The following is a 27,779-nucleotide window of genomic DNA, read 5'->3' as shown; positions in this document are numbered from 1 at the left end:
ATGGGAGTTGTAGTCCAAAACATCTGCTGGGTAGCAACCCATCAATCCATATTCCTGATTATGAGAACACCCCAAAATATTTATTCCAGAGTAAAATACATCAATTAAGATAGGATTGTGGTAAGTGTCCCGTAAAGATACCTCAAAAACAGTGTGTGTGTGTGTGTGTGTGTGGGAGGGTGTCAGTTATGCCCTTGCTTTGCTTTCTGATGGTATGAACAAAAAAGGTGATTACAGTTAATTCAGGGTAAATTAACCTGCTTGGAACAATTATGAGATAGCTCTCATCAGGCATTATTTAAAGTACATCAGCACACCAAGTAGCCTTGCCGCCACAGCTAGCTCCTTGTAGGCATGGATGCCTGAGGGCAGAGTTACTCAGGGCACATGACATCAGGGGAGTGGCTACCTAGTGCAGCCCCACCTATATCCACTTGCTTGTTGAGGTAAATCATTTAAATAATGCCTGGATAGGGTTAGAATGTGTAGCAATTCCACCTCAGGCTATTTGTTCCAAAAAAGACAGCATCTTTTTAATAAATGCCCTAATAAATGTTCTCTCTAAATCCTGCTTTCAGCTTACCACATAGCCTTCGATGGGGGAAAGAGACTCTTAAAGATCACAGGATCATAGTATTCTCTCAGATATTAATGACTTTGGGAGTGAACTTCATTCATGTTTGCAGGTAGATGGCACTTTTGTTTAATGGGTTAATAATAGCACCACTTGTATCATTTTAAAACTGAGTAACAAACTGCTGTGTTAAAGTAGAAAAACCTACTTGGCATGAGCCAAGGCCAGAACCTCGATTGTGGAGGTGTTGTGTGCATGTGAGTTACTTCATCCATCTGTTCCCCGAACAACACTGGTCTCTGTGACCCATTTCAAATCCATTTTGTAAGTCTCATCAAACTGCATTGTGGTCCTTGTGCATGCATTCTTCTCTTTGGAAAGGATACTGGCTTTCCTACGTTAATTCTAAGGGTTGATAGCAGAAGCCTAAAAGGAAATTCTGCAGCCTGCATTTCAATTGTATTTTTAATTTTAGGAGTCATTAGCATTGGATATTGTATTTTAATTGTTGTATTTGTTATTTTGTGAGGCACCCAGAGAACCTGTATAGCGAGGTGACTATAGAAATTCAGCAAACAAATTAAACGAATTTAACCTTCATACAGAGTAGCAGGACAGCAGGATGCCATTTTCAACTGAGCATTTGATGCGACCTTGTCTTTCTTCGCTTTAGCTTAACAGGATGCCAGGAGGCGACATGGCCAAGCCACTCCTGGGCTGCCCACATGCGGACAGTGACCCAAGCCTTGCCTCAGCTGCTGGTAGCTGGACTATTGGAATTCTGGGAAGTGGCGACTTTGCACGCTCCCTCTCTATGCGCCTGGTGTGCTCAGGTTTCGAAGTGGTGATTGGAAGCCGGAACCCAAAGCGCAACGCTAGCCTCTTCCCTTCAGCAGCTGAAGTCACATTCCAGGCAGATGCTATAAAGAAGACGGATATTATCTTTGTGGCGCTTTTCAGAGAACACTACACCACGCTCTGTGACCTCAGTGATGAGCTATCTGGCAAAATACTGGTGGATGTGAGCAACAATGCTGAAATAAACCACCACAAAGAATCAAATGCTGAGTACTTGGCATCACTTTTCCCAACATGCATTGTTGTCAAAGGATTTAACGTTATCTCGGCATGGACATTACAGTCAGGCCCTAGGGATGGGAATAAGCAGGTATCATTCTGTTCCTTTTATCAGTAGTGTGTAGACCACTATGACTGTCAGACTTGGAGAGAAAGGAAAGACGGGAGGGAAGACATTGACTAAAACACAATTACAGTAAAGGTCTCTCATACTTGTGATCAGGACTCTACGTAATTTGCATGCCTATAAATCAATCATTTGCATATCTGCCACACAAATAGCACATAACCTGCTGCCTTGCGCACAGCTTGGCACCCTGTTTTAAATATTTGTATGTTAAAGGTTTTATATTACGTTTTATCATGTTGTGAGCTACCTAGAGACTATTGGCTTTTGGGCAGGCTAGAAATGTGATGGATGCTGAACAATCCAATGCTATAAAATGTCCAGATGTGAGCATATTATCAATGCTCACATCACTCAGATTCTTCCACCTGTACCACTTTCTTACATTCCTGTTTTCACTTAGCCATTTGCTCACATATCCTCCATTTGCTGCAGGTCTTCATTTGCTGTGACAACCAAAAAGCCAAACGTGCTGTTACCGAAATTGCTCACAAACTGGGATTCACCCCTATAGACATGGGCTCCTTGTTCTCAGCCCGCGAGATCGAGAATATTCCCCTGCACCTCCTCCCTGCCTGGAAGATCCCCGTCTTCTTGGCCGTGGGCCTCTTTCTCTGCTTCTACACCTACAACTTCATCCGGCAGGTTTTGCACCCTTACATTTGGGACAAAAAGAACAAGTTCTACAAGATTCCCGTGGAGGTCGTCAACACCACGCTGCCTTGCGTTGCCTACGTCATGCTCTCCCTCGTTTACCTGCCCGGAACACTGGCGGCCATCTTCCAGCTGTACCACTGCACAAAATACAGGCGTTTCCCTGACTGGCTGGACCAGTGGCTGCAGCATAGGAAGCAGATTGGCCTGCTAAGTTTCTTCTGTGCAGCCTTGCATGCCATGTACAGTTTCTGCCTCCCCATGCGACAGTCCAGTCGTTACCTGTTACTCAACGAGGCCGTCAAGCAGGTATGATAGTTCTAGTTATCTGGAATGCTGGCAGACTTGTAGGATCACTGCTGTTTTAAACTCCACTCTATCCAGAATTCCTAGTTAATGGTGCAGTTTCACTCCAGGGCTCTCCAGGGCCATTTGCTCTCTTAAAGATGGCTCAAGGCATCACCTTAATCCTTACTTTTGCAAATGTGTTGCAAATTTGTAATGGATGAGTGTGTGTGTGTGTGTATGTGTGTGTTCAAAAGAATACCAAGTTAAGACCTTTTCTTCCAAGTCCTTTATTTCAACCTTCCCCACCCTGGCGCCCTCCAGATGTGTGGACTGCCACTCTGATAAAACCCAGCCATTAGCCATGCTGCCTGGGAATTACGGGAGTGGCAGTCCAGTACATCTGGGGGCCAGGTTGGGGAAGGCTGTCTTATCTTAATTAGATGCATTGAAAATATTCTGAATTGGCAGGACCTGCAACAAAATGTTGCAGCGTAGAGTGCTCGTCCAAAATAATCCATTCCTCCTTCCACCTGATTTTCCATTTCCCCCCACCTTCAGCGGTCAGTCAGTATTCCATGACCACTGAGCATGTTCAGTTTTCATTGGGTGGTTTGGGGTGGGGTAGGGGGGTTCTAAAGGTTTTTCTGTGCTACTTCAAACTTAGGTGTTCTCTTGAGTCTGCTGATATCTTCTCTTGGGCATAGATGGTGCTATTTTGGCTACATGAGGACCGTCCCCCAGATAATTGAAATTGCTATTATATGTGGGGTAGACAACCTGGTGCTCTCCTGATGTTTTGGACTACAGCTCCCATAAGCTCCAGCCAACATGGCTAATGGTCAGGTCAAGGATTACAGGAATTGTAGTCCAAAACCTCTGGAGGGCACCTTTTATATGATGTGCATATAAAAACAAGAATTTTAGAAGCCCTAGTTGATCCTTTACTTGTGAACACTGGCATGTGGTTGTCCACTCTTGGGAACAGAATGCTTGACAGTATTGTTTCTGAGCTTTTGGTAGAATAGATATAGGTGTCATATCTCACCTTTCCATTCAAAGAGGGACATTCAAGGTGGCTAACAGCAATATTGTCAAAAGCAACCATACAATAAACTAAAAGAAAAAGAAAACTAATTAGTAAAAACGGTAAAAAAAAATGCAGCACTATCTTCAGCAAATAAAACAGAATTTCAAAATACAAGAGCCAAAATATAAGCGCCAACCAGCCCATAAGCTGCCCCCTCCCCCAAAAAATATCTTGGTCTGGCATCTGTAGGCCCTAAAGCAGAGGCAGGCAATAGTGGCCCTCCAGATGTTTGGCCTCCATTTCCCATCAGCCGTAGCCAGCACAGCCAGTAGTGGGTGATGACAGGAGTTACAGGCCAAAACATCTGGAGATCCACAAGTTGCCTGCTCCTGCCATAAACAAATGAAGGGGCCAATCCGATCTCCCAGGGCAGGGAGTTTGAAAGCCTGAGCAACGTGACGGACAGTGCTTTGTGCCGCGCCCCACCAACCATGGCTCTGATGGCAGGGGGACACACAGCAACCTCCTCTGAGGGTCTGAATGGATGGGCTGGCTCATGTGAGGAATGGGCCTTCAGGTAACCTGGCCCTAAGCAGTTTGGGGCTTTAAAGTTGATAAACAGCACTTTTGAATTTGGCTCAGAAACCGATTGGCAGCCAGTGCAGTTGAGATAATAAAGAACCCAATGCTCCACAAAACTGGCTCTTGCTGAAACTGTAGCCACCACATGCTAGAGTAGCTGCAGTTTCTAAACACTTTTTAAAGGCAGCCTCACAAACAGCACATTGCAGTAATCCAGCTTTGATGTAATAAAGGCATGAGTGCTGGTTTTAACCTTTAAAGCCTTAAATGGTTTGGGCCCAAGTTACTTGAAGGACTGCCTTCTCCTGTACCAACTTGCCCATACTTTGAGTTCATCAACAGAGGACCTTCTCACTTGCCCACCACCAAGGGCAGTTAGGCTGGTGAATACAAAGGAGAAGGCCTTTCCAGTGGTGGCCCCACACCGCTGGAATCAGCTTCCATCAAGAGTTCATCAGGCCCCTTCTTTGGAGAGCTTCAGGAAGGCTCTGAAGCCCCTCCTGTTTTCACTAGCCTTTCTATAATCTGTGGGCTGCAGGTTTTATTGGTCTAAGGTTTTTATAGTATTTTATTGTATGTTTGTCTATTTGTATATTTTAGTATGTTTTTTTTTTTATCCTGTAAGCCACCTTGAGAGGGTTTCACCCTTAAAGACAGCCTAAAATAATTTTAATTAAATAAAAATGAGTGGTCTTAGCTAGATTCTCCTTCTCCAAGAATGGGCACAGCTAGTGCAGCAACCTAAGTTGGGCAAACACACTCTAGGCCACAGTCATCACCTGACCATTCAGGAGCAAAACTGGATCGAGAGGCAGTCCCAAGCCGTGAACCCAATTAGCTGCTTTTCTCGGCACCCTTGAGAGCTAGAAAGCTGAAGGGGTTTCACATGTTTCTGTATTTTTCTTTTGCATCGCACAAGGCTGCACCAGAGAGACTTTGCGTCTGCTGCTTCTTCCACCCATATAGAGGGCATTTCTCACCCTCAGTACTTCAGCTGTTTTCTCCAATTTCCAAGGTGGAGAAGGAAGGGGAAACAATGGTCCAAGGAAGCTTTCTTAAAGGGGAAACACTAACAATGGCAGCACCTTGGACATTTCTTAACAGGGCAATGCCAGTGCTGGAAACATGATTTTGGGGAAGGGGGGAAATAATTTGGGCAGATGTCAAATTGGAGGGGAAAGAATTTACTGAAGCCACAGGATTTTGAATGGTTAATGATTTTGTGGGAGCGGGGGATATGAGAAAGGGAATGACTAGATGAATAGGGTGTATGCTAGTGTGTGCGCTAGGAGGATGACCCTGGCCAATCTGGGCTCTGGCCCCATCCACAGCTGACATGTGTCCCTGAAGCCAATAGAACCTTTGGGCCCAAACAGATTCCCCACCCCTGCTATAGATCTAAACCGTAATATTTGAACTTGGGTATTTCTATGGAGCCCCTTGGCAGAATAGGTTTGCATCAGGTATAAGATTAGCATGTATATATGTAGCCTTTTTCTACTTCATAAGACCTGCCCAGTTTAGAGTGCCCCGACTCTAAACTGGCTACATGGAAGTTCCACTGAAGCCAATAGAACTTATTTTTGTGTAAGCAATCTTGGGATCACAGCCTAAGAAATACTAATGAATATGAGATGCAGTGATGTGTTTGCAGTTTGTTTTGCCTGCCTGGGTACCTTACTGTATTTGGTGCAAGGGATATAATCCAACTACGGTCTCTTAATTCCAGCTGTGTTTCTCTTCTGTGATTCTTGTAAATAAATCCCAGGCAAGCCTTCTGTCCATTTCTCTCTTTGTGTCTTTTTTTTTCTAGCAACATCCTTGCTTCGTGAATCGCATCGATTTAATGGAATAAATGGATGGGTCTAAGTGTCAGTCTCTGTAATATAGTACAAATCCCATTTCTTTTTTTCCATTAGCTTGAACACTTCTCTCCTAAATGCACTTAAACCAAATCCCATTAAGCCCCTGAGCAGTCAAGTATTCAGAGAACTATGCTTGTGGTCTTAGCTTGAAACCAGAGCTGACTTTCCATGTTAATTGCAGCCCTCAGGGGCAAAACATGGTCTGATCTTGCAGGCACCAAGTTATTGGCAAGTCCCCCAGAGGTCAGTGAGAACTGTGTATGTTCTGTACCCTCCCATGACCATGCTTTCAGCCACATTTAGAAATCATATTTCAGTGGCTCCCATACATTTTACTATGGGGATAGAGTACCATCCAGCCATTGATCTCACAAATACAGCTATGGCAGGGCTGCAGAACTTCTTTCAGCCCAAAGGCCAAAATCCATTTCAGAAAAACTTTTGGGTGCTGCATTCCAAGGGTGGGTGGAGCCAAAAGCAAAAGGGGTGGGGCCAAAAATATCAGCATATTGTAGTTTAAAGCTCTTACTAACTAAGCCTTAGGAGAGGCATTTCTACTTTTTAGAATAAGGAAAATGCTGCACAAAAGTCATGATTGGTGTTTGGGAATAATGGGGTGGGGCCAGGGGAAGGATTCCTGGCCCTATGGGGAACCCCAGAGTGCCAGATTGAGACCCCAGAAGGGCCAGATTTGGCTCCTGGGCCTGAGATTCTGTACCCCTGAACTATGGAGTCATTCATTTTCCTTTTGTGCTACATCTGGTTTGTAACCATCGTTGGCACTGCACAGGGCATGAAAGAGCACATTCTTGGGGGCTACAGCCCTGCAGCAGACAGATTCACAAGTGCCAAATGTCTTCTTCTGCCAAATGTGCCCAGCAGGGAAAGGGACGAATCACAAGTCTGCTGATGGGTGTGCAGAACATTTAGCCCAGCCCCAAGCAATGTGAACAGTTCTGAAGCTGAGCAGAAGTAGGGCTGAGATTGTGGAATAGGCCTCTCCTCGGGTAGTTGTGCATTAATCTAACATACAAGTTGGAATGAAACACACACTTAGCCAGGAATATTTTTTTCTGACCATAGTGTTGTGCAATAACAAAGTTGCATTCAGCCAACATGAAGTGAAAAGCTCAAACCTCAAAGTCAATAATTGAGTGAAGAGGTTTATTTTGGAAAATAATGCTAAGAGGCTAAACATAAGAGTGTGCTGCATTAGGACAAACCCATTTTGTCCACAACTGAGTACACACGCAAGGGTTAGCACTAGTTAGTGGCCAACAGCATAGTATAAATACATAGACTGGAATGGGAGTCAACCATGTGCCAGATTAAACTGCTGAATCACTGTCTTTGACAAAGAGTTTACAAATGTCCACTGTAAATCCACATGGCATAACCAGAGTGAATTGTATGCATCTTCAGCCCCTTGGTTTATCTTACATGCCTTTGCTCTTTGTTCCTTCAGGTGGAGAAGAGAGCAGATGCCTGGGTAGAGGAGGAAGTCTGGAGGAAGGAGATTTACATCTCTTTCGGCATCATGGCCCTGGGTTTACTGTCCTTGCTTGCCATAACTTCGCTTCCTTCTATCTCCAGCTCTCTCAACTGGAGGGAATTTAGTTTCATTCAGGTAAACACAAACTCAAAGCCTTTTGCAAGAAAGGGAGACAATCCTCAGGCCATGTTCTCACAGCCAGACCAGAAGTGATGGGGCTGTTGTTCACACTTCCAACATCCAGAGTGGGACTCATGAATCCCAACCCATAAAGAGATCCTTGAACCCAAGAGGTAATCTGGAATTCACAGATCTCACGAGGACGATGAGATCTCCCAAAGTGCCCTTCGCTAATGAAAACACATCAGAATTGGGAAACCGGACAAGCTTCTGAAAGCCCTGCCTGTACTGATTAGCCAAATCTCCTGTCTCAAAGTTTTATCAAAAAATATGCTTAGAAATGTGCTCAACCTGGTCCCTATAGGGCAGGGTGGGGGGTAACCTATTTTCATCTGGGGGCTGGATTGTCCCCCAAGACCAAGCTGGTGACCTGGATGATAAGGCGGGGGAGCGGGGGGCTTAAAGCCCCTCCCCTCCCATGATGTCATTGCGCACCACCCACTTTTTCCCCTCCATGCCTCCCTGCATGGAGAAACCCAGCTCAGCCAATGCTTTCAAGAACCAGCTCCTGCAGGTGTTCACCAAGTACAGCACCTCTTTCCTGCCCTGCTCATGTCCCAATTAGCTGGGGTTTGCAAGACTCAGGGGTATCTCATGTTATCTCCACTCTGAGAGAACACCGGGATTCCTCTCCGCAGGTAAGGGGACAGAGCTTAGAGAGGGGAGGGGGAGGGGGAGGGCCCCACCGAGGGTGCTTAGCCCTCTATGGGCCGGATAGGAAGGTTGTCCTCCCCAGCTATAGGGAATCTCTATTTTCATATATCAAAGCCTTAGGAAGATCCTCTGATCATTTAACCCTTCTTAGATCCTTTCTGTCCAACCTTTACTTCTACAGAAGATCTCCACTGATGCAGTGTTCCCTTCCTTTTCTAGCTTTATGTCTTTTAGAGTTCAGAAAGTGCAATTTTCAGACTTATTCTAGGTCCAGGAAGATAAGAAGGATGTACAGATAGAGATACTGGTAGCTTGTGTTTGCTGTCAGATGCCAGCCAAAAGCTAGTTCTTGGTCATAAACCTGGGCTTCCATTTTCTCAGAAGCAGCAATAAGAGCCAGGCCAATATCATAGGCATTCAACTCCAAATCCAGACCTGGAATAGGGCTCCCCCGAACTTAGTTGCTGAAACTGGGGGCTTGGAGTTTGGGCTGGAATGGGGTCCTGATCAGCAGTAAGCAGAAGACGCTGCTCCTCTGACACAAGCCTGAAAGAAAGCCAGACTCCTAGGATTTGTACCAGATGTCAAAAACCAGGTCCTGTTTTGACCAGAGAGCTCCAGAGTAGTAAAATACTCTGTTACCTTGGATATCTTCTGGCACTGAGGTTTCAATGGATGGAGAAATCCCACAGTTAAAACAAAAACAAAAAACTCCATACCAAGGTGATTCCATAGGAAGTGCTGACAACTTCATAGGCTTCAATACAGAAATCTGTTCAAGTGTTGTTCTCACTGGATGGGCTGTAAGCTTCCGTAAACACAAAGGTTTGCAGGCCTAGGTAAGTGGTCAGCAGAGGTTAGAAATGTTACCTTGCGTTGAATAAAGTAAGAGAGGCAGAGTAAGTTAAGAAGATACCTATGAATGAACCTGTTGCTGGCAATACGAAAATGAGATTTTTGAGCTCCTCAAGAACTGTCCCAAAGACAAAAATAATCAGAGAAAAAAGCTGTGCTTCTATATAAGATAGAATACATTTTTCACGTGAGATAGGTTTGGGACCAGAGCACCATCAAACGGCAACATATAAATAGATTTCACTGTTTCAAAAAGAGTTCTGATTTCCCAGCAAAATCAAACATGTCTCTGCTTGCTCACAAATTGCTCCCGCAAATTCACTTAGATCAGTCTCTTCATTTCCTGCCCTGACATTTCTCCCCGAGTGTTTGTTCTTCTTGTTGTGCTGTTGTTATAAGCAGACATCCAAAATACCTTTAAGGTCATTTTGGTTTCTCTCTCTGCCAGGCAAGAAATGTTTCCTCCAGACAACATAACCTCTCTTTCAGAGATGGCTGCAGTTCAACCATGCATAATAGGACAATGGTGTGTGTGTGTGTGTGTGTGTGTGTGTAAGACTTGTAGAGAATTCTAGTGCTATATGGCAAAGTGGGCTGGATTTATTTTTTTTAATAAGGACTGTTGTTTAAATAGCCTAATCCACAACTCATACTTACCGATGTTAGATATTTGCATTTAAGCCTATTGATTTCCACGAGATAAAACTTAAATTTCCACTTCATTTGGCTTTGGGAAAGGCTTAAATGGTAATCAAGACAAACTGCTTTATATATATGTAGGGTTGGCCCAAGATATCATGCTGCTCTAAAGAGCTGCATCACACGATATAAGAATGTGTCACAGCTTCCTCTGGGCCATTGGCAGGGATTATAAGGCATACATCTTGGATTTCACATTGCTTCATTGGCACTAATAAAATATTGCCATCCAAAGTAACCCTTTTGATTGCTTGTCCAGTCAGTCTAGCTCTACATATATAGGCCCTTCATCTTTGCAGATATGCTCCCTTGAGATAAGAGCCAGCACACATCCAAGGGCCAAGCAGTACGCTTTTTAATTGAATTGGTGGAGACTGAACATGTACAGATCTTGCACCATCAAAAAGAGAAAGGATTAGATGAGTTTCATTGTAAATGATGCAAGAAAAAAGAAAGAAAATCTGGATTCTCTTCGTTCCTGCATTTCAGAATTTAGGTTGAGGAGTGAAGTTGATACATCATCACACTGGACTAGAAAGATTACCCTCACAGTGGTGGGTTTGTTTTTCAAACATGCTAAGCACCAGTTGCTTTCTTGTTAAAAAGTTGTATGTCATAATGATTTGTGGATAAATTATGGCATTATAAGATAATTCCTTCAGAGGCCAGTTCTGGACCCTGTTCCATTAATAATAGAGTTGATTAAACCCTTCAGAGATTGACTTCACAACCTAGAAGTTATGAGATACAATAAAGCAGTCTTACCCAACCTGGTGTCCTCCAGATGTTTTGTGCCACTCTCATCAGCTCCAGCCAGCATGGCCAATGATCAGGAATGCTGGGCATTGCAGTCTAAAACATCTGGAGGGCAACAGGCTGGGGAAGGCTGCAATATGGCTTAACAAATAGGGAACAGGAGCTGGTGTCCTCTCCACCCAAGGGTAATCTTCCTAAAATCTTTCCATTTGAGGGCCAGTTAAAATGTTACAATCCCACCCAGACGCCACCAAAACCACTGCATACGGAAGTTCTATATTCAAGGCACACAGAGTTTGAAATCAACTTAGGATGGCCTTGAACAGATAGTTTCCATGCCAGAGCTTTTCCCTAGTATCTGTTGATGTGGAAACTCGCTACACAGTTCTAGAGAGCTTCAGAAGTTATGGACACACATGTGGAAGCAGTTTTTAGCCACTTCATAATGGAATATAGCATCCAACTTGTCCATGAATCCATAGACCAGCCTTCCCCAACCTGGCGCCCTGCAATGTGTTGGAGTACAATTGCCATTATCCCCAGCCAGCATGTTCGATGGCTGGAATTATGGGAGTTGTAGTCTGACAGATCTGGACGGCGCCGGGTTGGGGAAGGCTGCCGTAGTCCATACAACTTTTATCCAAGATGCCTTCACAATTCTTCACTGGACATTCCAGCTGACGGAGAATAGCTGCAGCCTACCTCTAGCATAACATAGGCTCTATGTCATAGGGACAGGGGAGCTAGGCCAGGTTGCATGATTCTGAAATACAGTCCAAGCAGAATCCATGGGATATGTTTTCCCCCATTGCCCAAGGAGGGGAGGCAGCTGGTACCTCTTCAGGACCAACGTTCATGTATTGATTTCTGTGGGAACATCCCTCATCCACAAGTCCTTTGTCCGTATTACATGACATGACAACCAAACCATACATACATACATTAATGTTAAATAAACTAACGGATGAACAGAATGGCCAAGATCTAAACTGCTATTTTGATCATGACCAAGGGCTTTGGTATGGCCAGTAGGTTGTTGTTTTTCCTTTGGATATATTACAAAAAGCTTTCAAATGCTCCCTCAGTTTCAAAAGAAGCTTGCCATGTGGCATGAGAAGCTGCTGTTCCAGATATAAAAGCCCCAGTGCTCCTTGGGGGCACAAAACTAGCTACATGTTTCTTTGGATCTCATCCAGTAGCACTATGCAGAGAAGTACTGTCAGACATTTCAAAACAGTTTAACTGCCTACATCATATTTTCTATATTAAATATAGAAAATTCAGCATCAAATGTCTAATACTAGCAAACGTTATTTAGTCAGTTCAAAGCCCTGTTTTTATTATTTTTCCTTTTCATTTCTCCAAAGATTTCCAGCTGCTTCTTGACTATCAAAACTGTCCTGCCCTAAACAGTGACCTTTGCTGCTTCCCTGCCCCTAAGTGGTGAAAGCTTATAGGTGTACAAAAAGTTATCTTTAAGAGACACAACAACTTTAAAGTTTCCACTGGCACATCTGAATTGTGAAAAACTGAAGTCCAGAATTTCTTTTCCCCTTGTTGAATCGCTAAAGGGTAAATGTTCTCTGAGGAATGTGAACTGAAAGTCATGTTATGCTTTTGGTAGTAGTAGTTAGGCCATCTCTCTCAGTCAGTTGTATCAGCAGAAAGTTATGCTGTGTTTGTTTTGCTTAAGTTAGATATAAAATAAGAGACAAAGAGCAAGTCTCCAGAGTCCTCATTTTCAAGGAAGCTTTTCTGCTGAATCTGGTCTGCAACACCCCTGAATTATTTTCTAAGCATGTGTATTAAACTGCAATCTTACACACACTTACCCAGGAGGATGCCCCATTTAATACAACGGGGCATACTTCTAAGTATAAAAAAGTATTGCAGTGCACATTATCTTTATATTATCGAATGATAAATTTGTGTCTTTCAACTTTACATTTTTTAGTAATAATGTGACATAAGTATAGACAATGGCCCGGATCCTGAGTTGCCTTTCCATTCACAGAAGGGACTCTGAACCACAGAGGCTGCCATGGGTGGAAGTAGAGAAGAAGTGATTTTCTCCAATACCCCCTGCAGCCTCTAGCAACACCTCCCATGCAGTTCAGTTGTCAGAAGGCACAGGAGGAAAGGAGAAATTCTAAAAATTGCCTTCTGCCAGTGGGACTATCCCATGAGGAAAGTCATGCTCATGGGAACTTGGGATCCAAGCTCATGGGATCCAAGCCAATGACTCCTGAAAAGTCATAGGAAAGTATCCTCACTCCAGTAATATCCTTAGAATTGGATAAGTCTTTCTTGTGTTCGCATATAAGAGCTCTTATAGTTATACGCAAGGAATTTCTCCTTTTGTTTCATGCTGAATTTCAGGCATCCCAGGTGATGCTCATTCGTAAGAAAAGAGAGCCTCATCTTACTGTTCACTTCTTCTAGTTAGATTTGATGTTTTAGAGTTCTACTCTAGGTCAGTTCATTTCTAAGATGTCTTAGATGTATCGCAACAAAGGAATCAACTTCCAAATTAAGTGTTCATTACCACCTCTGTTCGGAAGAAAGCGCCAATGTAAAGGCGAATTCTCACATTATAGCCCAACGTAAGATGCAAATGTTTTGATGTGACAGTGGTTGCACAGAGCAGCTATAACATTTACAGATCACTATTTAAAGTTTAACCGGCAAGTCTCTATGCCAGCACTGACCAAGAATCGGGCCAGTCCATCTGTAAGTGGCTTGCAAGTAGTGGCCTGTGGATTTACAGTCTGGCTTCACCTTGCATATTCTCATCAACAGTATCCAGCCCAATAATAATAGCTATTATATGACCTAGTTTGGGTCCAATCCATGTCAATTTAGTCATGATTGCATTATGCTGACATTAATGTGAGTTGCGACTAATCTTTTCCCATTACTTTTAATGTGACTTTGTTAGAACTATAATTATAACTACAACTAACGTGAGCTGGATGGGAGCCTTGTATTTTGGGATAGGTCCCCTTCAAAACTATTGTTCATGTGAAGCCCAATCCTATCTGTGTTACTTAGCAGTTAATCCGGTTGTGCTCAGTGGGATTTACTTCTAAGTAGTTACACATTGGATTGTAGCATTAATCCAGATCCAGTAAAAGGCAAAGTAAATATAGAGGTATCTATGTAAATATTAACTGCTTGGAGAACTATAGTAATGTACTAGAGATAACCTTACAGAAAAATAATGGGTATTTCTTTCCTTCCTTTATTTAGTCCACTCTTGGCTTTGTTGCTCTGGTGATCAGCACTCTCCACACCCTGACTTATGGCTGGACAAGGGCCTTTGATGAAAATCAGTACAAGTTCTACCTGCCTCCCACCTTTACCCTCACCCTGCTGGTACCATGTGCTGTAATCCTGGCTAAACTCCTCTTCTGCCTTCCTTGTATGAGCCAAAGACTGCGGCGCATCAGAAACGGGTGGGAAAGGGGCAGTTATGTCAAGTTCGCCTTGCCCAGAGCATCAGGGGAATTTTCAAGTGGAGAAACCAGCAGCACTGTGTGACACAGCACCTCTATTCCTTTACAGATTTCAAAGAGCTCTATGAAGATTCTTTTTTTATATAGATTTTTTTAAGCTTTTAAATTTGGCATCAGTGAATGGTGGGTTGTAATTATTATCTTATTTTGGGTGTTTTAGAAAAAAAAGTACTTATATAGCCAGTTTACACAACAACATTTAGAATACACTGGTAATTCTCGGCGGGAAAATGGTTGCCTTAAAACATTAATGCAGAATTTCAGCTATACAGTTTAAAGATACAAAGGAAAACGTAATCATTCTGCAGGCCTAAAGCCACATCAGCATAGGGGTGGGATACAGCTTGGGAAGAGTGTGCTCTGTAGCTGCCTTGAGACCTGATAGTAGGTTTCTTTTCTTAAGGCTACAATCATATACACATTTACTTGACTGTAAGCCACACTGGACATAGTTGGATTTACATCTGAGTAAACATGCAGATGGTTTCACTGTAAGTAGTTCTTCTGCTTAACATTTGGTTCACATGCACCAAAATTATCAATTTGGTTGACCAGTAGACTGGGCTAGGCCAGATGTTTTTTGATTACAACAATGGGCCTTCTCCATTGTGGCACCCATCTTATATAATGCCCTCCCTCCTGGTATTTGGGATACACCAATAGTGGCATGTTTTAGGCACCTGTTAAAGACCTGTCTCTTTACCCAAGTCTTCCCTGAATTGTTGTGCTGCCAATTTAGTTTGTTTATTACTGTACTTTTAGTTTTGGTTGTAAATGTTTTAGAGAGCAATCCTATGGTCCATGAGAGGGTCTCAGAGATGACAAGATTGCTCAGAGAAACCCCTCCAAGGTTGAAGACAGCACTCTGACCTCAGAAGACGTCAGAGAAGAGAGCCGTGCCCCCTCACAGCTAGTGCTGAAAAGCCTGTGTAGCAAAAATCACCAAAGACAGAGGACAGGGAGGCGAAGATAGCGTCCGCTGATCCTCCCGCCCTGCTAGCTTCAGCCTGGAAAGGCATAGGGATCTCGGAAGCCTGCGAGTTTGGAGGCTTCCGAGCAGTGAGAGCACAATTGATAGGATTGCACTCTTAATCACTTCAATTGATGAGCTTTGGTATTTATGGTTTATTATCATCTCTGTTTTTGTAAACTGCCTATCTTTAGATATGGCAAGTGGTATATAAATTGATTTAATATAAAATAATTTGCATCATCCCTGAGCTGGCTGGGGCTGATGGGGAGTTAGAACCCAATAAGATCTGGAAGACCACCAGTTCCCTACTCCTGCGGTATACTGTGCTGCTAGGCAAATTTTCTATCAGACAAATTATGTTGATTTCAGTGGAATTAACTTCCAGAGAATTGTATGAAGGATCACAGCATTATCAGTCCACCAGTCAACCAAAATGCTAATTCCAGTAGAACTATTTCCCTCAAATAGTGAACACCTGGTGTAAAAATACTCTAGCTCAAACTGGAACTACAAGTTTCTTTAAATACACAGCTACCATCAAAACAGCAACCACATGTTTTAATCCTCTCCTCCCCTTCCATAACTTTCCAGCATTGTGCATTTCCCTACCCAAGATAATCAGCTGACACTGGCAAGGGCAGAGAAACACAAGAGTGCTGGGACATCAGATGTTATGGACAGAGAATTAAGTGTACAGTTGCTACACATTTAAGTGTAACATGTAATTCCAGCCACACTTTACCATTAGTGCAAATTCCCCCCCTTATGTTATTCATATGGCAACTGTTCTCATCCCTTTAATAGCTCTGAATAAATGGAGCTGCAAATGCAGTACAGATCGTTGCCTTTTGCCATGTCAACCAGTTAGGTAACATCCGCTTTCAGTCTGTCCCCTTTAAGCTTATCACATGTTAGCTGTCAGGTGAAGAAATATGTGAATTCATTCATTTTCTTGCAAGCGAAAGGCGAAAAAGTTGGATCACAACCTCCATTCCAAAGAGTGAGTAATCATAAGCTGGCAGTTATCCATGACTACAGACACAGAATAGCAAATTTCAAGCATAGCTGATTCACGGCGATTGCTTCCTACTATGTTCCAGCCTAAAGCTCTGCTCCTCTGTCAGTCTCCCCTTTGCTTCCCCACCACCCCGACCATTTAAAGTAGCATGGAAGGACTTGCATTTCCTGGAATGGCTTGGAAAATTTACAGGGAGAGAAAGATACTTATAACAGTATGTGAGCAAGCGTAGGAGGGGCGCTTATATCCTCAGCTATTTAAGGCAACATTAAGGAAATTGCAGGGAGGGAGAGGAAAGAGCCATGGCACAAGGCTTAGACTACCACCCACTTTTCCCATTGGAAGACATAGTTGCAGACTAGGAGCTTCTACCACTAAGGCTGGTATGGTTAAAATGTCTATTTTTATGGTGCCCTGTCACCCCCCATCCCACCTGGCTGCCTTTGGCCTTCAACAAATCACTGGAATTTTCACCCATTTACAGGTGATCAGAGAGCAACCATTTAGTGTGACATTTTGAACTGTCATCCTTCAAGGATGGAAGGCAAGTACACCAGAGCACCACACCTCTCTGTGTGTATTAAATCTTCATTTAACTGGTTACTGTACATCCATCCAGCCACTCTCACTGCTACGATGCCAACACTCAGCACATTGCCTAAGGAAGCCATTTCCAGATGTGTACTCCTGAAGCACTAGGGAAAGTATTTTTCTGTCTGGCAATTATACCTGTCAGTTCCGGGATGTTAAAATGTGCAATCCGCTAATGAGGAACAGATCCACGAGTCCAGAACCACTTGTTTGATGAGTAGGCAAGAACAGAAAAGCCAGTAAGGGAATCTGTGATGGCATTCTCGAAGAGGGAGTTCAGCAGTAAGTCAGCTTAACAGACAACAGGAACTGGAATGAAATCATTTGAAGCCCCCTTCTTATTTGTCCAAAATTTAAAAAAAATAACTCATTTAGACACCGCCTCATCAGCTATAATACAAATGGTTGATGTTAATATAAATGGTGTGTATTTGACAGCCAACTTTATCATGAGAAGACTACTGAGTCAGGCCACAGACTACTTATTACTCCACTACAATAACAGACATACGTAACAAAGGAATTTCCACACACATGCCACAGACGTAGATGTTTATCCCAGTCCAAATCACAAAGTGGCCACCCTGAACTGGCCCCTCCATCCTCATTGGCTATGGCATAAGACTGCACATAAGCAGAGCAGGATTTGGGCTTCTGCATCTGGTGTTCATGCTATATCTTGAAGACCGGCTACTCTAGCCAGAACAGATCCCTACTACCAAACTCAGTGAGAATGTGAAACTCAAACTCAATGTGAACTGAAAGTGTGTGAGATTATAGAGGCTCTAGTGTGATCTGCAGATGCAACCAACCTGTATACAAGTAGCATTATTTGATATCTTTGCCAGCTTCCATGTTAAATATGCAGCCTGTCCAGATACATGCTATAGAACCACCAGTACCACAATTTAGGAGCACATATGCATATCCCACACATATGTCTGCCTTTCAGATATTCTGGACAGGTATAAATGATTTAAGTATAAAGCTACCAACTGGAATCTAAAGGATTTCAGGTGTATGTACACCTGAATGTTCTGCAGGGGTTTATACACAGGTTGTATTCACAGAACACACCCTCACCAACTGCTTTTTCACCTTCTTTGAATTCAGAAAAGTAGTTTGGGGAATTTGGCACAAAAGTAATTCACATGGAAACTTGGGAGGAAATGCTCCCCATGAACCAGTGGCAGTTTTCCTTTAAACTGCTCTTATACAAGATTTCAGGGAAGTTTAAAAAGCAGTGTCACAATTCTGCAAGTGCAATCTCTAAAAAGGAACATTTTGGTGCATGCAAGGAGTACTTTGGGTCACAGTGTTCTGTAGCTTATGTAAACTATGTGCCTTTCTATACTGACATAAGAGTCTGAATGGCATCTAAAACACTGGTGCGGAGGGCATGTAGAAGGATCGAACAGTCAAACAAGAATTTTATTTGCATATGTTGACATGGCTAAACAAAGATAACATATGCAGGTAGCAAAGAATTTCAGATAAGCTGAAATGGAATGGACTGGCCCTGCCTGAGTTATCCTCCCCACAGATATGGTATAGCAGGTAAGTAATGAGGGGTTTTTTTTCCCCAACAAGATCCATGTAGATCTCACTTATGGATGAGTGCAAAGCTGCTGTGAGGTTTGAATAAGGCTACTCCTACTTTACCTGCTGTTCCAGTTTCATGCTTGTCTTCCCTTTTTTGCAATAGTGCAAGTGATTACCCAAGAGTCCAGGACTGTGGCTTTGAGCTCCTCAGAAATTTGCCCCGTATCACAATGGGCTAAATCCAACCTTACACAAGTGGATTTCCGCTCTTACAATAGGAGTTTCCTTTCCCCTGCTGTCCACCCCCCACAATGATGCCCCCAGCAAACATGCTCCAGGGGGTCTCCCAATTGCTCTTCCCTCATTTTCCTTTCAATCAAGGCAAGAGATGCTTTTTTAAAAAGAGGCCAACTGACCAATTTGTACACAATATTCCAGTGAGGACTTCAATCCAAGGACTGTTAATGCTGGGGGGGGGGGGGGATATTACCACTTAAAATACAGCAAATATATTGTGAGACTATGCCAAGAAGTGCAACTTCCCTATGATTGGGACCGCTTCCTATTTTTCTTCAAGCAGCAACAGGTTAGGTACCAAATAGTGAGGGAGGCAAAGGAGAGGGGAGAGTAGCATCAGAGATGTTAAGCATAGTCTTTCTTATACAAGTGATCCCTGTATTCTCTACTGTGCCCTTCACTGATGTCCAAAGCTGCTACACAGTCAGGTATAATAAAGACTATGGTTACATAAACACCATAGTCACCTCCCAAATATTCCATATGAGTAAATTCTGAGAAATAAGCAAGTGTGCATAGGTTTGCTTTCCATAATTGCCTGCTTTCAAGATACAAGAATTTGGCAGGGAGGATGGACCGTGGTGTCAGGAAGCAAGAAAAAGATGGTGCAGCTATTGGAGAACTTGGAGATAAATATGAGTCACGAAGTAAGGGTGAGAGAGCTGTGCAAGGCTCTACAACTCTGCTTCTGGGCAACTGGAAGTCCGGTTAGCATCTATCTTACCCAGGCTTCAGTTTTTTATCAGCTGCCATCTATATTTTCCAACTTCTCCACAACCACGAGATCCAGATTTTTTTTATTTAAAAAAATCCCCCAAACATCTAATCCATCCCCAGATAACATTCATGTGCAGTGCACATGAGAAAAAGCATACAGCCCTGGCAGCTCTAATTTGATAGACCATCAGAAGATGCTCATTTGGTTGTTATATTGTCACTCCCCTTTGCGTAAAACTAATGCCAAATACTTTACATATAAACATTATGGAGGAGGCCAGGTTTCAGAACTGCTCCTTGACTGTGTACACTAAACCCTCCTGCCCCATAAAACATTTGAAAAGTTATTCTGATTTTGTTACAGAAGCAAGCTGCTTTTTCTAAAGTTGCAATAGGAGTCAAAGCCCTTTGGTAAATAGTTTCTGCATCAGTATTGGGCTGGAAAGGTTATGCAACGCTTGCTTGAAAATATGCCAATGTTATTTTTCTATCTATATTCTGTATAGATATACTGCTGCAAAATGAGAGATGAAATGTATACTGCCTATATCAATGTTTTCTGCACTGCCTAATTTGTGCCTTGGGAGTTTAAACCAGTTACCATTCTGCTTTGTAGTGGAACTTTTATTCTTCCTGTTGTCATGTACAAAATGTAATCAGGCTATATCTGTGAAATGGAAACACTGATGCAAGCTAACCACTGCAATCTTTCCCCATCCCCTTATTTGCAATAAAAGGCTATTTCTAGTTCCTTTGCATTTTATCCTACATTTGCAAACTTTGAGGCATGTTTCCTCCCCCTCCCTTACCCAAAAGGGTTGAAAAATTCTAGAAAAGGACAACACCCTAAGGCAGTTGGAGACTTCTTCCATACCATCTCCTGGCATTTGAGCTTCTTTCAAAAAAGTGGTGAGACATCTCTACTTTAGACATTAAGGAAAAAGGAAGATGGGAACTGCGACAGGACCCTTGTTGGCCCATATACTGTCTTTGCAGAGGAAGGCATCCTCCGTTACCCCACCCTCCCACACTGACCTGGGATTGCCTAGGCAACAAAAGTCAGTTCAGTGTCTAGTTAAAGAAACTAATATGAATAAGTGAGTAAGTAGAAAAGAAAAGGCCTTGGGTACCCTTCCTTCATCATCACTTTTCTTTTTAGACACTACCTCAAAAAAAATGCAACATGTCGAAGACATGATCTGCTGGTTAGTGGATGCAGAATTTTAATGAGCTTATTTGGCAGTTGGTTTTTAATGGGTTCATTTAAATTCCTGCACTGAAGCTTAACCTCTGCAGGTAATGCTTTTTAACACTCCCTAGGTATTTGCACTGGAGTTTTAGCAATTCCAGTAGTTTCCATTATGCAAGATTTTTTAAAGTGCTAGATTGAGCCAGTGCTTAATTCGAAGTAGGATTTAGGGGAATATATTTCCCACCTATCACTAAGACCACACACCAGTAACAGTAATTTACAACTGGGCAGTCACAAAACATTTCAGATCTATTTGCATCCCTTGTGGGTGAGTATTGTTTATATGGTATTTTATACATTTAGAAATATACAAATTACAGTCTAGTACTGACCAGATTTATTCAGAAGTCCCCATTAATTTCAGTCAGACTTGCTTCTGCTTAGGGAAGCCATGGAGCCTGATCCTACGCAGGTTTACTCTGAAGCAACAGTACAATGACACTTGTTCCCAAGTAAATGTGCAGAAGAGTATGGCTTAAATGTCTTTAAAGAATAGTAACATATGTACACTTTGTCAGCAAACCAAACCTGGCTGTTTAAACACAGAGAACTGAATTTACATCATGAAGATTTCATATCCACAGTATGGAGAGAACTGATTATACTAGCATATATAATAAGTATTATTATGCTACAGGAGAGACATGTAGGAGTTCACACTGGCTTCTTAAAAACCTCAGTACAGCGAACATCTGCCTCTGCAGCCTTTGGCACCACACCGGACACGGAGCACAAGCATCATACGTTAAACCAATTCACCGATTATTCACAAAGACATTCCTGCTCCTGCAAGAAAAAGGACAGGCTGTACTGACACCTTGTGGCTTTTGCTGCAGACAGGTTTGCTTCTCCCTGCATGTAACTGAATAAAACGGCATTGCTCTTTAGAAATAACGAGTGTGTGTGTTTCATTGTAGTGCTTATTGAAATTTCAAAAGCTGCTCTCATCCGACCATATGCTTGTCACTCACAGAAGAACTCTGAGGTGATTTTGAACACTTAGGAATATCAGTACGCCTGCACCAACTCAAAAGTAGCCACAAACGCCAAATCTATCCAGCCACAGAATAGCAAAATATAGTACATTTATGTTAACATGCTGAGCACCTAAATGAGAGATAGGGCAGTGGGGCAATGGGAGAGTTATCTTACCCCTTTACCTTTGCAAGAAAATAGTGTGCTGGTACAGGTCAGCCAACACAAGGAGTTGCAGATCTCTCCCTGTAACATTTTCCTTGGGGGAAAAAGAAGGCTGAGTAGTCCCCCCTCTCCAAAGGAACCAGTGGTGGGGAGGGAGAACAGAGCCCTAAATCAGGACACCCATCTGCCCACTGTGAGAGCCCAAATCCATCAGCTCAGAACGACTGGTGGTAGGAGAGACTGGGAATTGTGGGGTGTGGATGAGAAGTAGATCCAAAGACACTATTCCTTTGCCCTTCCATCCATCCTGCAAATAACTGATTAGTGAGAAGGAGGGGGAAAGGGAGAGCAAAGGATTTTTCCTCTCTGAAACCCTTTGCCCCTTTTCTCCCCAATCCCATAGTTTATCCACAACCTACAACCAATAGTTTGTTCCTTGTATTTAAAAAGTTCCTGGGCTACTAAAGGCAGGAAGTACTTCATGCACCATTCTTATTAAACTCAGGTGGCTTTCAAACCACCTTGTTTTCTCTGTATTAAATACAAAGTATTTCTAAGCACTCCCACATCCACTCTCTCCTCAAATCCACCACAGTGAAGAATTAAGTTTTGTTGCAATAATATTTGCCCCACCGTCAGCCTGTTTTCCTACTAGCTGCATATTTATTCTTGCTATTACTATGCTGCTTGCAACTATCCTGACCATTTCTCCTATGGTCGATTAATTTCATTTCAGCATTCACTCTAGAAATCAAAAGAGTGGGGAAGGGGACCTCAAACCCAAAGAGCAGTCGAATATTGTGTCCTGCCTACAATAAAAGTCATTTCCCATATTGCTAATCATTATCATCATCACAACGTATTTCTAGGCTGCCTTTCAGGGCAGAAGCCCTCAAAAGGCAGCTTATATTAAAACTCATATCATAATTTTTAAAGTGACAGTTGATTCACTCCTTTCCTTAGTCAACAAGTCTTTGCTGCCTCCCAAGATACGTATGTGTATATTCTGATTCTCCTCTTTAGATAGACAGACACACAGACAGACGCTGTAAACAGATCTGAGGTATTCAGACTAGAGCCAGGGATGGGGGTGGCTTCGCAAAGAAATCTAAAACTAAGCGTTTCAGTATTAGTGCCTTTCTGTATCGCTGTAAAAATCAACAACAGCCAATCAAAAAACAGCTATGGAAAACACACAATAAACAGTACTTCAGGAAGTCATAATACAGAAGGATCATTACCAGAAACATAAGACGACCCATTGTTTAGCTCAGTCAGTGAAGCGTCCCCTGCTATCGCACTGTAAAATTCATGAAACAATAGCAGCATTATCTCTTCTCTCAAGAGTGGTTTTATTTCCAGGTTTTTAACACTGGCAAGTACAACAGGGCAGTGTGGAAACACCAAGCACAGAGTGTAATACAGGCACAATTGCAATAACCATCAAAGAGAGCTAATGCAAGATGGACAACACATGTCAGAAAGAAAGAAGTGCTGTCAGGTCATTAAAATAATCTAAGCCACTTTAAAGAACAACAAAAAAGACAAAGTACAGACTTTAAATCCTGAAAGCATCAGTGCTGAACAGTTAGATGTATGCCATAAAGGAATAACTACATGTTACAGATGTATTCTGGTACCCTTAACACCAAAATACCCCTATGATGCTAACATAACAAACTGATTGTAGCCATGAACAAAGATGACAATTTTCCAAATGGCAAAATACTACCATGTGGGGAGCCAGTCACCTTCTGATATGGTGAGAATTTTACCACGTATCTGCACTCAATTTGAAATCCAGAAAAGCAGGGGATGGTAACGTTCTCATCACACAAGAAGTTGCTAGAGATTATCCCCCCCACCCCGCCCCAATATGGTTCTATGCCCACTATGGTAAATGACCACTTAGTAAACCTTCTTCTGTATTTACAGGTAGAAAACACAATTCGTCTTTTTCCGCTCATCCATCCACCACCCCATATCTTCTCAGAACAAGGTTTCTCTCAAAATCCTGATAAACCCTTAAAAAATAAAACCCAATAAGAAAATTGAGTTTGAATGTGGAGTGGCAAAGATTTGGCATGAGGCAGTGAGACCAGATCAGGAACCCCTGTTCTCCATGTTCTTTTACTTATTTTACTAAAACTGAAAAGGATACTGAGTGAGTGATAAGGAAGGAACTGGCTGTGAGGGCCAGAGGACTCTGAACAGCAGCCATTCTGACAGAATTACATGGAATTCTCTCTCAGCTCTTATGACTAGCTTAATTAATACAGATTCTAATTTTAGAATGAAGACAAAGTATAATGATATTTCACTTCTGCCCACAGCCAACATTTCACACTTAAACCTCAATTTACCAGTCTCGCAGAGATGCTTTACAGTGAGAATGTATTGACACATTGTACATAATTTTTTAAAAATAACTGAAGATAATAATGTATTACAAGCAATTTAATAAGCTTTTATCACTCCCACACTTGTGTATCCTGGGTTCTTGTAAACTACTCATACTTATAATACACACCTTAAAGTTTTGAGAATGAAATCTCACAAAAAGTGCAAGAAAAATTTTTTCCTAAGTTTTAAAGTCTTCACCAGGCTGCAACAGGATCTGCTTTATATCTTCTGTAGTCATCCATGCAGAAAAATGCTAGCTCTGTTTCATTTGCTGAAAGAAAAGGTATTTAATATATTTAGTGAAAACATGAATTTTAAAGCAACATAACATTATATTAACATTAATAAGGATCACAGATGGTGCTGAATGCTCTGTGGTTTAAGGCTATTGCTAGATACCAACTTGTTTTTACATCAGATTCAAATAGCAAGAATGTGCCTAGCCCCATACACCCAGCTGCATAGTACAGTTGCAGGGAGAACAACACCCTTGTTAAGTAACACTTTTTACACCAAGGGCTACAAAACCATTTGGAGAGCATTCCACAAGTTTAAAGAGCCACTTCTTTCTCTTCAGAATACAAGGAAACAAAAAGCCTGCATTTTTAAGTTCCTTATTCTGCTCAGTTGTACTGGGGCGGGGGGAGCATTCCCCCCTGAAATTAACCTGTAGCAGTAATAATTCAATACTTAGGATCAGTAGAATATTTTACAGATCACTTTACATTCTCCCTCATGACCCATCAAAACGTGTGTCTGAAGAAGCTAATTTTTTGCCCTGCCGATGATTAATTCATGAGGCTTCGACAATATGCAAAGTGAAAGACACAAATTGGCTGCTCCAGCAATACCTTCAAATGCCTCTAATTATTCACAGGGGACATGGCAGAGCTAAAGGACCCACAAAGGTTCAGAGCAGTCACAATTCTTTCCACCCAGCAGGTCAAGGACTTCCTCTTCTAAAACAATAAGTCAGCAACATTACTAATTCAGAACGAGACGCAGCTGACGGAAAGCCATCACAATTATAAGACACAGAATTCTTTTGAAGTGTTGAGCCACTAAGTTCCACGCTTGCTTTTTAAAATTAAACTAGAAGTTAATGAAGTCTGCCTGAGTTATGCAGAAAGGAGCGGAGACACTCTGAATATTGACTAGGAAATCTACAGACACTGTGGGCAATGAAAATTGAATACCAATACTTAACGTGCAACATACACATGAAACAAAAAAGGAAACACACATTTAAGCCTTTTTTATCATATGATAGCTGCCAAAAAAATTATTCTCACAAATATTTCCAATTATAGGACCTGTTCAGATGACATGGCACTCCTGCGTTTATAGATCCCAGAGGAGGGCAAGAGTAAGTTTCAGGTTTGCACACTTACTCTCCTGCAAGTAAACCAGGAAACTGCACGTTTGTTTGAATGTGGAGCTTTCCTGGTTTATTTGTTTGATTTTCCTTGCAATTAGGAGAGCGAAAGGAAGGAGTACATGAGCCCAAGTTCTGCTTGCATAGGCCCATAGAGGAAGCAAAATGGAAGACACATCTCCCTCCCCAATTATAGAAAGCAGAGGGTTTAATAAGATTCAGATTGTCACCTCCCTATCTTTCTTGGCCACATCACAAACTAAGCCTACTTTAAACAATAGTAAAAATGGTGGTACAAGCATTAATGACAGAAATCCTTATTTGATTCATATCGTTTAAACATGTTTTTCAAAACTTCAAACTTCTCTTAGATTTGAGATGGAACTGTTGAAATAGTTTCAGAATAATGAAGGGTTTCACTGACTGAGGATCCCTTATTTGGAGGGTGGATGGGATATAGCCCACCACATCAAGTAGCAAGATTTCTATGGACCAAGACATGGGGACGTGCTTCCTCCTGCTAAACATTCAGCTGAAGTTATACTTTCCTCCTCCCAAGCAGTAGCCAATACTGCCACTGTGCTTTTGGTCATGCGTGGCACGAGCAGGACCCACTGCTAGCACAACAGGGAGTTGCACAACTGGAGTTAGCGCTTCCTAAAGTAACCCTGGAAACAAGCCGAAACGCTCATTTCTGGATCAGGACAAATTAGCGGAGCTCCCTTCTGCAAGCTCTGCCCCATTCTAGAATGAGTATTTCAGCTTGTTTCTGGTTGCTTTAAGAACTGCTAGCTCCCCATTGCGCTACTGGTGAGTCTCACTGACATGCGCACAGCATAAGATAAAAAGGTAAAGGTGTCCCCAGCCAGTCGTGTCCGACTCTAGGGTGTGGTGCTCATCTCCATTTCTAAGCCGAAGAGCCAGCGCTGTCCGAAGACGCTTCCGTGGTCATGTGGCCGGCACGACTGAACACCGAGGTGCACGGAACCCTGTCACCTTTCCCGCCGAAGCGGTACCTATTTATCTACTTGCAATTTCTTGCTTTCGAACTGCTAGGCTGGCAGGAGCTGGGACTGAAGACGGGAGCTCACTCCGTCACGCGGCACTCGGGTCTCGAACTGCTGTCCTGCCAACCTTCCAGTCTGAGTTCAGCGTCTTAACCACTACGCCACCGCGGCCCCATACAGCATAGGATACTGTCCCCTACTTCCACCTTCAGAAGTCACATTTTCCTAGGCCAATACAGGACAGCATTTAGGTTCTTACAGGACCCATCCATTGGCTGCTTTACACCAGGGGTGCACAAACAACGTCCCCCCAAACGTGCAGGTCCCCAAGACCCCTACCCACTGCCAGGAAAACTGCTGCTCCACAGCACTAATGGCAGTGGCAAAGCAGGATCAGGCTCACTGGAGCAGGGAAGAAGCTATCTCTTCCTTCCCCTGTGACCCTAAAGCAGGGGACCATGCATGTGTGCGCGTGCCTGTGTGCAGCCCGACACCCCAGCAGACACCTGACATGGCCCTTGCGGCCAAAAAGATAGTGCACCCTGCTTTACAAGAACATTCTGCTTTCACTAGGGAATGTCTACGGGGCAACTGCACTACTGGTTCAATGCTGTTTTTGTTTACTGGTTCAAACAGCCCACTGATCAGCACGCAGGCTCCTGTACAATACTTCCACAATCATAAGAAGATCCCCTTACAGAGGCAAATACCCTTTCCCCTGGTGCATCCCCTCAGGAGAATGAAGCCAGCCATGCACACCACAGTGAATGCTTGTCCCATAATAATCCTTAACCTCCATGGGAGAATTTCAAACCAGTATGTAGGCTTTAAACACTTCATGATCTTGCCAGTTCCCCAAATGAACCATATACAGACATGTCCTGACACATACTGTACCAATGTAATATACAGAAATCTAAGCAATTAACTAAGAGGCTTGCTGATATCACAAGAAGAACTTGGTTTATTTATTTATTTCATTTCATTTCTATGCCGCCCAATTGCCAAAGCTCTCTGGGCAGTTCACAAAAATTAAGGTTCCACTCTGATTTGTTTACTTTGAGTTTTGAATAGTTAAACTACCTCAGAGCTTAGCTAGAGTATGAACTCAAAAGCTCA

General features: G+C 42.7%; 2 protein-coding genes across 15 annotated transcripts in view; one reads left to right on the top strand and one right to left on the bottom strand.

Moving 5' to 3' along the window:
* Positions 1-20,230, top strand: part of STEAP3 (STEAP3 metalloreductase) — a 42,716-nt gene extending 22,486 nt beyond the window's left edge. Inside the window, exons 2-6 of one of the 3 annotated variants that reach the window (XM_084808147.1) lie at positions 579-686; positions 1,248-1,742; positions 2,214-2,741; positions 7,660-7,821; positions 14,080-20,230. In XM_084808147.1, the coding sequence (XP_084664273.1) occupies positions 1,257-1,742; positions 2,214-2,741; positions 7,660-7,821; positions 14,080-14,370 (1,467 nt within the window). In that variant the 5' untranslated portion in view covers positions 579-686; positions 1,248-1,256 and the 3' untranslated portion in view covers positions 14,371-20,230. The remainder of the gene's footprint in view (positions 1-578; positions 687-1,247; positions 1,743-2,213; positions 2,742-7,659; positions 7,822-14,079) is intronic. The other 2 variants (XM_084808139.1, XM_084808155.1) reach the window with 2 other exon arrangements.
* The window catches only part of C1H2orf76 (chromosome 1 C2orf76 homolog), a 65,464-nt gene that overhangs the window by 19,013 nt on the left and 18,672 nt on the right, over positions 1-27,779 (bottom strand). For 6 of the 12 annotated variants that reach the window (XM_084808168.1, XM_084808177.1, XM_084808194.1 and 3 more), the window contains one exon: positions 23,204-24,549. In XM_084808168.1, coding sequence (XP_084664294.1) covers positions 24,473-24,549 — 77 coding nt within the window. In that variant the 3' untranslated portion in view covers positions 23,204-24,472. Of the gene's footprint in view, positions 1-20,999; positions 21,522-23,116; positions 23,176-23,203; positions 24,550-27,779 lie in introns of those variants that run through there. The other 6 variants (XR_014784083.1, XR_014784090.1, XR_014784094.1 and 3 more) reach the window with 4 other exon arrangements.

Source organism: Heloderma suspectum, chromosome 1 (assembly GCF_057233095.1).
Source record: "Heloderma suspectum isolate Gila_16-S chromosome 1, 16-S_ref, whole genome shotgun sequence".
NCBI lineage: Eukaryota > Metazoa > Chordata > Lepidosauria > Squamata > Helodermatidae > Heloderma > Heloderma suspectum.
The sequence above is the reverse complement of the archived record's forward strand: the minus strand, read 5'-3'. Positions and strand labels throughout refer to the sequence as shown.